The sequence below is a fragment of the Heliangelus exortis genome, chromosome 13 (genome assembly GCF_036169615.1).
Source record: "Heliangelus exortis chromosome 13, bHelExo1.hap1, whole genome shotgun sequence".
NCBI lineage: Eukaryota > Metazoa > Chordata > Aves > Apodiformes > Trochilidae > Heliangelus > Heliangelus exortis.
The window spans coordinates 16,927,921-16,940,210 of NC_092434.1; the positions used below are offsets into that span (position 1 = coordinate 16,927,921).

The 12,290-nt window shown below is 52.9% G+C and overlaps 1 protein-coding gene across 4 annotated transcripts in view; it reads left to right on the forward strand.

Annotated features, from left to right (window-relative positions):
• WDR59 (WD repeat domain 59) overlaps nucleotides 1-9,406 on the forward strand; it is a 53,925-nt gene extending 44,519 nt beyond the window's left edge. For 3 of the 4 annotated variants that reach the window (XM_071757071.1, XM_071757072.1, XM_071757073.1), the window contains 7 exons: nucleotides 397-478; nucleotides 2,289-2,401; nucleotides 3,629-3,776; nucleotides 3,870-3,942; nucleotides 5,411-5,537; nucleotides 5,971-6,113; nucleotides 7,760-9,406. In XM_071757071.1, coding sequence (XP_071613172.1) covers nucleotides 397-478; nucleotides 2,289-2,401; nucleotides 3,629-3,776; nucleotides 3,870-3,942; nucleotides 5,411-5,537; nucleotides 5,971-6,113; nucleotides 7,760-7,995 — 922 coding nt within the window. In that variant the 3' untranslated portion in view covers nucleotides 7,996-9,406. Of the gene's footprint in view, nucleotides 1-396; nucleotides 479-2,288; nucleotides 2,402-3,628; nucleotides 3,777-3,869; nucleotides 3,943-5,410; nucleotides 5,538-5,970; nucleotides 6,114-7,759 lie in introns of those variants that run through there. The other variant, XR_011728537.1, reaches the window with a different exon arrangement.
• The last annotated feature ends 2,884 nt before the right edge of the window (nucleotides 9,407-12,290 follow it).

Here is a 12,290-nt window from a genome sequence, read left to right on the forward strand (position 1 = left end):
ATCCCCATCCCTCCCCACCTAATATGCCAACCAGACCTGGCTGGAGTTGACTTCCAGCAATTTGGTGCAGTGAGAGGTGTCCCTGCCCATGCAGGATTAGATGGAACTAAATAAGCTTTAAGATCCCTTTCAACCCAAAACAGTCTGGGATATCCTGGCACAAATTTGGTCTGCTAATTCCTTGGAAGCAGTGCATTTTAGAAGCAATCCCTATAAGTTTGGAGCTCACCTACATGTGCTTAAAGCTGAATAGTGGGAGTAGCCAGAAGGATGGCAGGATCACCACAGGCTCACACTGCTCTGGAAGTTCTGGGCTGCTCCCTGCTGCCAGTACCACGTTCATCCCCATCCCTTCCCACCTAATATGCCAACCAGACTTATCTCCTTTCTTTTTAGACTGAATGTGAATAATATCCAGGAGACTTGCCAGAAGAATGCTGCCTCAGCCTTGGCTGTGGGACGGAGGGATCTCGTGCAGGTATGACCTTGGATCAGACCTTTCCTCAGCTGCCCTTGTATGCTCTGTGCTGGCATCTTGACTCCCCAGCTGCTGGTTCCAGCAGTTTTTCCAGGGAATCTCTGGTTGGTGAAGTGTGGTCTGTGGAACAGCCACTGGTGTGATGTTTGCCTCACAGAATCTTGGCATCCAAAGAGTCCTTCCCAGCACTGCAAGGAGATTGTTCTGCACTTTGCCACCCATGCATGAAGCACCTTGCTTTCAGGCAAAGCAAAAAATAAGCTTTTCAGTCAGCCAAGGGACTAACTGCACACAGTTGCCTAGCTGCCATCAGCATTTTGATGGGTGATTTTTGTCTTCCTTTCATAATTATTCACATTGTTTGGTGTTCATCTGTGCTGGCACTGGGTGCTGGCCACAGCCAGCTTCTCCCCAGAAGTCTGAGCCCAGGGACCCAACCCCAGAACAGGGCTGGCCACTTGCCTTCAGCTGGCAATAAGAGAAAAATGGCTATTTTGGCCCATCCTTTTCCATGTGATTAGTCCATCACAGCAGGCAGAACATCTGACAGGACTCAGGAGTGTCTGGAGGAGATGGGAGCAGGCTGGACCTGCCAGAGGAACCCTCTGCACCTCTTATGTGGCTCTTCCCAGACTTGGGCAGGGAACGTGCACGGATTTACCTGATGAAAGCAGAAGCAAACTCAAGATTTTGCCCTGCTTCTTGGTGTGTCCTGCTAGATCAGGAGAAGAGGAGGTAGACCTTGCTGTCTGGTTTGCCCTCATACCAGATCTTCTTGGGTGGAGTAACTTCAGTGAGATTTCTCTGAGATACCTCTGTTTTTTGCTTGGTTTTCCCTGTCCCATGCAACTCCAGCCTGCATTGCAGCTTGCCTTGTCTCCAGCAGACATAAAGGATTAAATGTAGGATGTGTAGGAAGCAGTGTAGGAAGTCCTTTCCATTTCCTTTCTGTGCTCTCTTGTGTCCTTGTTCCAGTTTCATTCCTGTTTCTTTCTGGTTTTACAGTGAGTGGTGGTGAGGTTACAGTTCCTGGCTGTTCTTTGTACTTGGAGCAAATACTTTTTCTTTACTTTTCCTTGTTGTGAGCTTTCTGATTCCTGTTGCCTTCCTGCACCATGCATTTTTCCCTTCCCTGCTCTTGTTCCATGCCAACCTTGGAACTCTGCTTTTCCCTGGAGTGCTCTAATTGCCCCATTTTAAAAGGCATGGCAGAAAACACAGTCCTAGGTCAGTGCTACAGAGGCTGAAAAGATGGAACCATTTTCAGAGTAGAGGATGATAAATAGAGAAGAAATTTCCTGTGAAATAGTTAAACTGTTGGGGTAGAAGTGGCAAACTACTGCCTGCATTGGGCTGTGTTAGGAGAACAGAGGTATTCAGTAACACAGGTAATCAAATAATCCTTTCCATGCAAATAATGATTCACCAGGAAACTTTCTACCACCAGATATATCAACCCAAGAACTCTGGCAATTTAAAACCATTTGGAGGTTTGTGAAGCTAAAATGCACTAATAGCTCTGCTGAAATGCCCTGATGGATCTGTTAGACTATAGACTGTGCTTCTTCAAAGTTTAACCCAATCTCAAATCAAGTGGGACAGGGAAAGCTTTGGGTTTGTGTTACTCTCTATCTATTACGTGTGACACAGAGGCTGAAACTCTTCCCTGCTGCCAGGAAAGAAAAAAAAAAAAAAAAATACAAGCAGGCTCCATCATTATCTGTCTGTGAGTGAATTTGTGCACACCTATGCCCTGGGAGTGTGGTTATTTCTAATTGTAGCTTTGATGCTCTTCCTTCCTGTCTGCCAGGTTTGGTCACTGGCCATGGTAGCTACTGATCTCTGTCTTGGACCAAAGTCTGACCCAGATTTGGAGATACCTTGGGCACAACATCCATTTGGACGTCAATTACTGGAGTCCTTGTAGGTACCTGAATTCCTGGGAGGGGTTGGGAAAAGGCTGCTGCACCAGAGCCCTCTGTAGCTATCCCTGACTACACAACACGTGCTCTGTGGCATCGTTTCACACTTGGGATGGTGCACAGCTTGGTTTTTGGGGTTTTTTTTACCTCTCAAGTCTGAGATGCAACAAGAAGGAAAGCTGCAAGTGTGTTTCTGAGGTGCAGGAGGCAGTATTTGGCCTGCACCCATACCTTGGGCTGGCATTGAGCAACAGGCCAGGCACAGCAGGAGGGAGCTCTGCTTTCCAGCATGCCCACAATGACTGACTTGGAGATTTGGGGTTTCTGCTCCCCAGCTCCTAAATGAGTGTGTTGCTGCAACTGGTTTGTTCACCTTCCAGATTCACTGGAGCCACGTAGCATTACTGGGAAATCATTCTGTGTAATCTCTAAGCTAAGTGTTAGCTGCAAGTGAATCTGTTCAGGAGAGGGCATAGTCATAGATGGTATCTCTCATTGTCAGCCATTTGGAGACACAGGGTTTGTGTGGTGTATTTTGCATCCTGTTGCTTGACCTCACTCTACTGCTGTGGGAAGGGAGGATAGGTAGTTCTTCATTGCTCTGCATCTTCAGATGAATCCAGAAACTTCACAGCCTTTCAGAAAACCTGTGGTGGGGTTTTGCCTTGTTGATCTAGCTGTAGGATGCTTGTTTGTAGAGGGTTTTGTTAAAAAGACACTGGGGCTGGGTGTCAGCCTAATGGCTCCAGCTTTACATCCTGTAAATCAGCTCTGTGGACCTTGTTCCTGAAGCTGCACAAAGTTATTATTATTATTATTACCATTTTCCAAAGTTGTTATTATTATATTATCTAACCAGGCCACAAGCATTGCTGATTCCCAGAGCTCTCCTGTCTTACTCCCACCTGTTAGGTGATGGGTGTTTTCAGGAGGAGCACTTGGCCTCTCAAAGGTTTGATGGAAAAGACCACCCAGTCTTGAAGAGTCCTCGTGCCTCCTGTGGGCAGTAGTGTGACCCCAATCCATTTATGTCCTGTGGGCAGCAATGTGACCCCAATCCATTTGTTTCCTGTGTGCAGCAATGTGACCCCAATCCATTTATGTCCTGTGGGCAGCAACGTGACCCCAATCCATTTATGCCATGGGCTCAAAATCAGTTGTCCTGGAGTCTCAATGCTTTTGCCCTGAATTCTGCCCAGTCTCATGCTGTCTGCCTTTCCTTTCCCAGGCTGGCTCATTACTCACAGCTCCATGATGTGCAGACCCTGGCCATGCTCTGCAGTGTGTTTGAAGCCCAGTCCAGGCTACAGGGGGGCCCAAACTCCTGTGGCCCTTTTCCTCAACGTGCCTCCAACCTGGCCTCCCACAGTCGATACGTATGATTGCCTTTTCTTTTCCATTTGTCTTGGATCCCTTGGAGCACCTCTGGTGTAGATGACCTGATTTCCTCTCCTTTCCCCCCTCAACAGCCCAGCTTTACTTCCTCTGGCTCCTGTTCCAGCATGTCAGATCCTGGACTTGGAACCGGAGGCTGGAACATAGGTACTGAGACCTGGGTAGTGATCTCCCTCCCTTCTGGCATAGGTTTTAGGTGGCTTTTGGGGTGGGAGGGGAGTTAGTACTGGCTGTGGGCTGCAGATGTGCTCTGCTGGAGCAGCTTGCCAGGGTTTGGCTGATGGGATGTGACTCCATGGCTGGAAGTGAGCAGAGCTTGCAGGAACTGTGTCAATGCTCCTGCAGTCCTGCCCCTTCTGACTTGTACAGTGTGCTCTCAGATCAGGCTTTGGAGAAAACATCACAAACACCCTCAGACATATCAAATCAGGTCCCTGGATTGCAGATTAGCCCAGAGCCAAGGGCTTTCACTGCTGCCTTTTCCAGTCAGAGACCAGTTTACACTGTTTTGCTCCCAGCCCAGCTCTAGCGAGTGCTGGGGGTGGCTGCCCTGGTGCTGCTGGAAGCCATGAGCTCCCCACAGCCCCAGTGCTTTGCACAGGCTGTTATCCATGCCAACCACTCCTGGTAATTTCTTTGTCCTTCACATGCTTGGACAGGGTTCCCAGGATTAGCTTCTCCATCACCTTCCCTGCATCTGAGGTCAGGCTGACCAGCCTGCAGTTCCATGCCATCCTTTTTGAAGACAGGGGTGACACGTGCAGTCCTGTGGCACACTCTGCTAACTGCCCCCATCACTCAAGTGATTGAGAGTGGCCTCACAATATTATCACCCAGCTAATTCCACAGGGTTCAAGGTTTAAAAGCAGTGCTGTGCTTTCTCCAGACACTGGAAAAACAGGAGCAGTTGGGAAGGTTGGGTTCTTGGTGCCAGGAATAGCTGTGGGCCTAAGGGGTTCTCTGCTGAGCTTCAGAGGTGTCAAAGAGAAGTCACTCCAAGGGCTCCAGTGTCAGAGTTGAAGCTGTTGGCTGATTCCTAGTGATAAACACAGCCTGGGGCAGCATCAGTCCTGTTAGCATCAAAGCTGTAACTTTCAGTGTGATGCCAAGGACTGGGGGAAGAGCAGAGAATGGGGGTTGTTGGAGCTGATGTTGTCTTCTAGTGGTTATTTGCAATCTTTTCCCTGCCTGGGAGGCAGTACCTTGCACAGAGGCCCCTTGATGTTAGGGTGTTAATGAGAGTCCTCTGTCTGGGAAGGAGGATCCCAGCCTGTGGTGGGGACCTCTGCTTTTCCCTAAGCAAAAGCCATGGGGATTGATTGCCTGGTTCTTTTTTGTCTGAAGTGGAAGGCAAAAGTGAGATTTCTCAGCCTGATGACCCCCATTCTCATCTTGTCACTAGAAGGGCTGGAGGAGCCCTTAGCAAGCAGAGGTTGGCATTTGGTTTCCTGAGGCAGAGCAGTGTCTGGAGAAAGGCAGGAGGTGACACGGCCGCATCTGAGAGAGAGCTGGGGGTGTGCCAATGTGTCTCCTTCCCCAGCCTGCTGCTGAGGGGGTTGTGCTCCTGAGCCACTGTGCTTTCTGATGTCTGCTCACAACCTTGTGATCCTTGCAGCAAACAAGGACACGGAGCAGAGCTCCACTCCCTGGTGTGAATCCTCTCCAGATGATTTCCGCTACGGAAACCTCACGTACCCCGATCATCGGGAGAGGGAGAAGGACCAGCATGACAAGAACAAAAGGTAGGTTTTGGGGTCTGTGCATCAGGGGTATTCATAACTCTGTGCCCATTTCAGCTGGAACTCTCTGGCCAGGTCTCTGGTGGTGCTCTGAAGTGCTTGAAGCTCCTAAACTTTTTCCTTCAGCTATTGGACAAGCTTCAAACTGCAGCTCGGCTCCTGGGGTTGCATATGGTAACATCCCTAGGTGTCCATTTTGGAGGTCTTAGGGGACAACCCATCCTTTGAGCCTACACCTTGAGTGTACAGTAAGTGAAGACCTGGCCCTTTTAGTGTTCCACAGTGTTGCAGCAACGGGTGGGAATCTGCTGCTCTTCAGGCAATGTGAGCTGGCCCATATGCTCTCAATGTGAGCATAGCCATGGCTGGGAAGAGATTTGCAGCCAGGGTCCCTGAGAGTCAATCAGGTGGATGAGAACCCTGTTTGTTCCTCTAGGCTCCTGGATCCTGCCAACACTCAGCAATTTGATGACTTCAAGAAGTGCTATGGAGAAATCCTCTATAGGTGGGGCCTGCGGGAGAAGAGGGCTGAGGTTCTGAAGTTTGTCTCTTGTCCTCCTGATCCTCATAAAGGAATTGGTGAGTACCTCCTCCAGCTGTCACAGCTCTACCTTGGGAGCTTGGTAATGTGCAGTCAGCAGGTAGGATAAAAGTGTCTGTCAGCCTGTTAGCTCTGACAGCAAATGGTTTGGGCTTCTTTGCAGCTCTGGGTGGAGATGAGGCCTGCAGATGTTGATTCAAAGGTTTTGCAGACTGTAGCATCTCTCCAGCAAAGCTGGAAATGAACATGCTGCCCCACTGGCAATGTTCAGTTATTTATGCTGATGGCTGTTCTTTATTCCCTCTGAACAGGAAGAAATTCTTTAGTGTGAAAGTGGTGAGACACTGACCCAGGTTGCCCAGAGAAACTGTGGATGCCCCACCCTTGGAAGCATTGAAGTCCAGGCTGGATGGGGCTTGGAGCAACCTGGGCTGGTGGGAGGTGTCCCTGCCCATGCAGGGGGTTGGGACTGGGTGAGCTTTAAGGTCCCTTCCAACCCAAACCAGTCTGGGATTTGATGTAAAGGACCCCAGACTGTCTTATATTTGATTCTGGGCTGAAGTTTCCCTACAGCACATGACTAAAATGTCAAGGTCTTTACCTGTGGATGAGCTAGCCAAGAAATAGGCAAATAGAACATTTCTCCCAAAGGATTTTCAGGAGTGTGGGTGCCCCAAACTGCTGCTTAAAGAACAGCTGCCAAAATTGCTTCTTCTGGGAAAAAATGCACTGAATGCAGTAGAAGAGCAGCAGGCGAGAGCTGTCTGAAGAGCAGTGGTGGTTTCACCTCTTCTCCCCTGGGACTCCTCCTGGGGAGGACCTGGAGTGAAAATTGGTGACTTCAAGCACTACCATTGCTCCTCCATGGCTGACAGTGACAGCACTGATCCCACATGCAGTGAGTGCACTCTGTGCTCAAGGGGAACAAAGGCCCTTCTCATTTGCTCTTGTGATGTGAGGCAGATGAGACCAGCAAGAAGCCTTCACCACAGTGTGTCCCCAGCCAGAAATCAAACACATTCCCAGCTGACAGCTGTGTAACTCGCAGGGGAATTGGGTGGTGGGTTCACAGAATCATAGAATGGTTTGGGTTGGAAGGGACCTTAAAGATCATCCAGTCCCAACCCCCTGCATGGGCAGGGACACCTCCCACCAGCCCAGGTTGCTCCAAGCCCCATCCAACCTGGGCTTGGACACTGCCAGGGAGGAGGCAGCCCCATGTTCCTTGGAAAACCTGTTCCAGTGTCTCAGCACCCTCAAATTAAAGAATTTCTTCCTCATGTCCAACCTCAATCTCCCCTCTTCCAGTTTTAACCCATTTCTCTTGTCCTCTCCCCACCCCCCCGTGTCCAAAGCCCTCCCCCAGCTTTCTTGGAGCCCCTTCAGATATTGGAAGGTTGCTCTGAGCTCACCTGGGAGCCTCCTCTTCTCCAGGCTGAACAACCCCAATCCCTCAGCCTGGCTTCCCAGGGAGCTGCTCAGCCCTCTGAGCATTTCAGTGGCTCTGCTCTGGACACCTTCCAGGAGCTCTGTGTCCTTCTGCTCTTGGGGACTCCAGAACTGGACCCAGCACTGCAAGTGGGGTCTGAGCAGAGCAGAATGGGGCTCACGTGTTGACCAGAAGGGCTGCTGTGTTCTCTGTCCTGCTACACTGACTGCCTTGCTCTCTGTTTCTCCTCTCCAGAGTTTGGGGTGTACTGCAGCCACTGCCGCAGCGAGGTGCGGGGCACCCAGTGCGCCATCTGCAAGGGCTTCACCTTCCAGTGTGCCATCTGCCACGTGGCTGTGCGAGGATCCTCCAATTTCTGCCTGACTTGTGGCCACGGTGGCCACACCAGCCACATGATGGAGTGGTTTCGCACCCAGGAGGTGTGTCCCACGGGCTGTGGGTGCCACTGCCTGCTGGAGAGCACCTTCTGAGCAGCGGGGACAGCACGGCGCCCGCCTGCGGGGTTTCGTGTTTAATTCCCAAGCCATGTTGAATCAGCTCTGCCCTCCACGGAGGGGATGCCACAGGGAGCTGAAGCAGGATGTCCTGGAGATGAGCCACAGTGACATTTACAAGTGCTTCCAGTGCTCCTACACTTCCCAGGTTGTTTTTAGTGTGTTTTCAGTGTCCATTGCTGGTGATGGATGCCAGACCAGAAAAACTGCTCCCTCCTGCAGCAGGGTGTGTAGATGTTGTCTCAGGCTCCTTTGAGATGAGGAGATGTTAAAAAGCTCCCTTGGAAAGTGCTTGCCTGGCAGAGCCAAGCTTGCTCCAGCTGCACAGTGTCTTTCCAGGTGCTTCCTGACAGGAGTGGGGGGGGCTCAAACTGAGCAAAAACATCATCTTTGCACAGTTAGGCAGAAATAATCCACAGGCAACAGTGAGCTCTAAAGGTGAGTTGTGAACTGCACTCAAAGAGCAAATAGTCTGTGGGGCTGTGCTCGGGGGTACCTCTGAAGCAAAAGGGTCCTTACTGGGAATGGCTGTTCACATTGTTCAGGTTACCCTGCAAAGCAAAAGAATGAAACTTCATTTTTCTGGATTACTTCCAAATAGCTTCCTGCTCACGGGTCAATGTCTGCAGTGAGTGTGAAAAGTTCAGCCACACGCCCAAAGTCACTGGGATTAGTTTTCTTCTGGCAGATTTAGCACCATTACTCTGAAGGTGTCTGCAGCTTCTGCTCTGACCTGGTGATGCAATGCACTTTAATTTGCCTGTCCCTGCCTTGTCCGTGGCACTTCCTGGTGACTGGGAAAGGCATCTGCCTTCTGAGTTTGGGATCCTTTCAGTGTTTCCATGCATGGTGGCACCTGAGGGTGTTTCTGAAAGCCTTTGCTTTCTTATGGAGAAGACAAGAGGATGCTTGCTCCCTGCAGCTCCTTTTGGCTGTGTTCTCCAGGGTCTCTGGGGGGAATCAATGAATAATTTGAGGTTTGCTGCTACTGTGCTTGAGTGACGAGGCTCCTGAGTTGGGGATGCAGCAGTTTCTAGAGGAAAAGGGGGTTTGGAATGGTGGTGGGATTCACAGAGGTGAAAGGTTTGTGCCTTTTCTCCCAGTGGAGCTTCAGTTGGAGAATGTACCGGGTGGATCTCTTGGTTTGGGGCTGCTGGGGATGCTGCTGTGCCACTGCCTGCCTGGCTGCCTGCACACCCGAGCAGGGTTCAGCCCCAGCTTTGGGTTTGGGCAGCTGTGATCCCTTCCTCCCACCCTCACCTGCTGAGCAGGTCCCCGTGCCCTGCCCGCACCCAACCTTTGTGCTAACTCAGGCTGTGGGATCCTGCCGTGGAATAAACACGTGGTGTATCTTTAAACATTCAAACATAAAAATTATTTTTTTTAAGTGCTCTTCTGGTTGGAACTTGCTGTTGCTGTGCTCATTCTCCCTCTGCAGGGAGCCCCCAGCAGCTCTCCCCTGTTGCGTGCCACCCCCCCAGCCCTCTCCCTGTACCCCAAAACAGGGGTCCTGAGCCCTGGAGGGCTCAGCAGCTGCTGCTGGCAGCCCCAGCCCTGGCTCTCACAGGGGCTGTGTTGGTGTGGGGACAGCGTGAGGTTGCCAGGGACCTCCCTTTGCACCTTTTGCAGAAACGGAGCCGGGCGGTGCCTGAGCTGCCGGCGAACCGAACCCCCCCGGGGCTCTGCAGCTGGGGCCCTGCCTGGTGCCACGGTGGGTGCTGTGCCGGCCCTGGGGGCAGGGTGCTCAGTGTCCGGAGACTCAGGGAAAGGGCTCCCTCCCACCCTCTGGCTTCCTACGTGACAGGCATTCAGCTGGGAAGCCTTTTCATTTCCATGCATGAGTGCGTGTGGGCTGGAAGGGAAAGGAGACTGAGAGTTGTTATTTAAGGGTGAGGGACTGACAGGTCCCGGCTCTGCTGTGTGTTATTACAGTTCATTAGAGTCTATCTCCATAGTATCTGAATACCTCCGAGGAAGAGGGCAGCTGGTGCTTCAGAGGAAGGAGGAAAACCAGCACCTCTTTTCGTGGCTGCTTGTGCAACCCTGCACGGGGAGGTGGAATTTCTTCCCGGATGCTGTCGGCGTTTGGCTCACACCCCAAAGAGTGTGTGATGGCTGCTTGGGGAGCAGTCTTGCTCAACGAAGAAGGGACTATTGCAAGGAAACAGGAATGGCTTATTCTCACCTGCCCCGAGCCCCGTGAGGAGAGAAATTCCTTCCCTGTGCTCAGCAGCTCCTGGCTGGAGTCAAGGATAAGGAATGGGGTGTCCTGTGCTGGTGGCCAAGGCTGGCCCCTCCATCTGCTCTGCTTCTCCTCTTACCCCCCTGCTTTTTGCAGTAACGTTACAAAGTGCAAAAAAATCACAAATCTGGCCCAGTGTCGCTCTTTAATTTCAGGTTTTTGAGAAGGGAGCAGGATGGGGAGAGGAGGCAGGCACTGCTGGGGAAGTGGGTCTCGGCATGGAGCGTGCCAGCACACACCAAACCAGCTCTGGGGGGCTGCCAGGGTCAAACGAGGGAAATCAAACAGCACCACCCAGCCCAAGGAAAGTTCCAGAGACCCTTGTCAGCCCCACATCCTCTGGGGGGATCCCTGATTCTGTGGTTCCTGCAGGAATGAGGGGGCATGGAGTGAAACTGCCCACTTGGTGCAATGCAGGAGCGTGTGAACCCACTTCCCTCAGGGCACCATCCTTGGTGCCATGGCTTTGCCAGAATCCTGGCACTTCCAGGGAGAGAAGCTCCATCCATGGACAGAGCCCTCCCCATCCCACTCCTGCCCGTGGCTGCTGGCCATTGCAGAGGAGGGGGCTGAGCTTGGGGGACCTTTGGGCCATCCCCCAAGTCTCTGCTTTGGCAGGACGTGGTGCAGCTGCCTCCTCAGTGCATTCCCAGGGCTGTTACTGGCACTTGGCAATGGCTTTTCCACTGGAAGAGGAGGCTCCCATGCCCACCCACCCTGCACACTTGAGGCCACCCTCAGCTTTTTAAGCACTTTCTGTGCTCTGCAGGGCGAGCAGAGGTACAGTGGGCGTGGGGTGCCTTCCCCATCCCTGCTGGGGCTCTCTATACACAGAGGAGGAAATTTAATCCCTGGTGATCAGGGTTTGGCAGGGAAATGAGGAGTGATGATGTCGGAGGTGTGGAGGAAAGCCTTTCCCTGTGGATGCTGCTCTGTACCAGCACCCTTCTCCCCATTGCTCCAGCACCAGCCTGTGCTAGTGCTGGAGGGCCTGATCCTGCCCAAAGCCCAGTGGCACATTCCTGCTGTCTCCCTTATGCTGGCCCCAGCGTCTGTCTGTCTGTCTGTCTGTCTGTCTGCTGGGTAAACCAGTTCAGGAACTGATGAGCCAAAACCCTTTGGCTGCTCTCATTTCAGCTGGGCTGATCATCAGCTGGCTCCACTCCCTGGTCCTGCTAGCCCTGGGCACCAGCATGACCAGAGGCAAGGAGCACAGGGACAGGGGTTTGGGGACAGGTGACCCCGGGGGACAGGTGGCCCTTGGCAAAGCCCCCCCACTGCCAATTTGGTGCTGTCACAGTGGCGTTTGCTGTCCCTCTCCCAGTGCTCAGTGCATCCCTGGTCCAGGGGGTGAGGGGGTCCCCTTGCAACCCCATCCCCAATACAGAGCTGGAGGGCAGCTTGCCCACCCTGGGGACACCCCTGTCCCTTGTGTGAGGGGACAGAGCCTGGGTCATCGCTGTGGCACCTGGCCTGCCCTCCTTGCCCTGAGGTGCTGGTGGGGCGTGGGTAGGAAGGGAAGGAAATGCCTTTCCCTGGTTTCGCCGGCCCCTGGAGCGGTGGGAGAGGCCGGGACAGAGCGGGAAGTGCCGGTGGCTGCTGCTCCCGGCACCGCCGCGGCCAGAGGACGCTGTGGCAGGGCTGAGCCCAGAGCCACACGGCCAGCAGGACCGGATGGGGTGGCAGGGTGACACTGGGGACAGTTTGGACAGGCTGGTGTGGCTGATGGGGTCACAGCTCGGCGTCCCCCCTGTCTCCCCCTACACAATACCATGGGCCGGTGGCCGTCACTTGGAATCTGGGGTGCCCACCCCCCCCCGAGGGGTGTGGGTGCTGCAACCTCTGGATGAGCATCCTGGCTCACTTGGATCAGCCTCCATTGCCACCTCGCCCCAACACTCATTCAGAAACCCTTAATCCCCTCCCGGCAGCCGCCCTGCCATTCTGGAGAGCTGCCAGGACCGAGCTCACCCACCAGGAGAGGGTGGACATCAGGAAAGCCCCTTGTGACAGTGGGGCAGCCCACCCC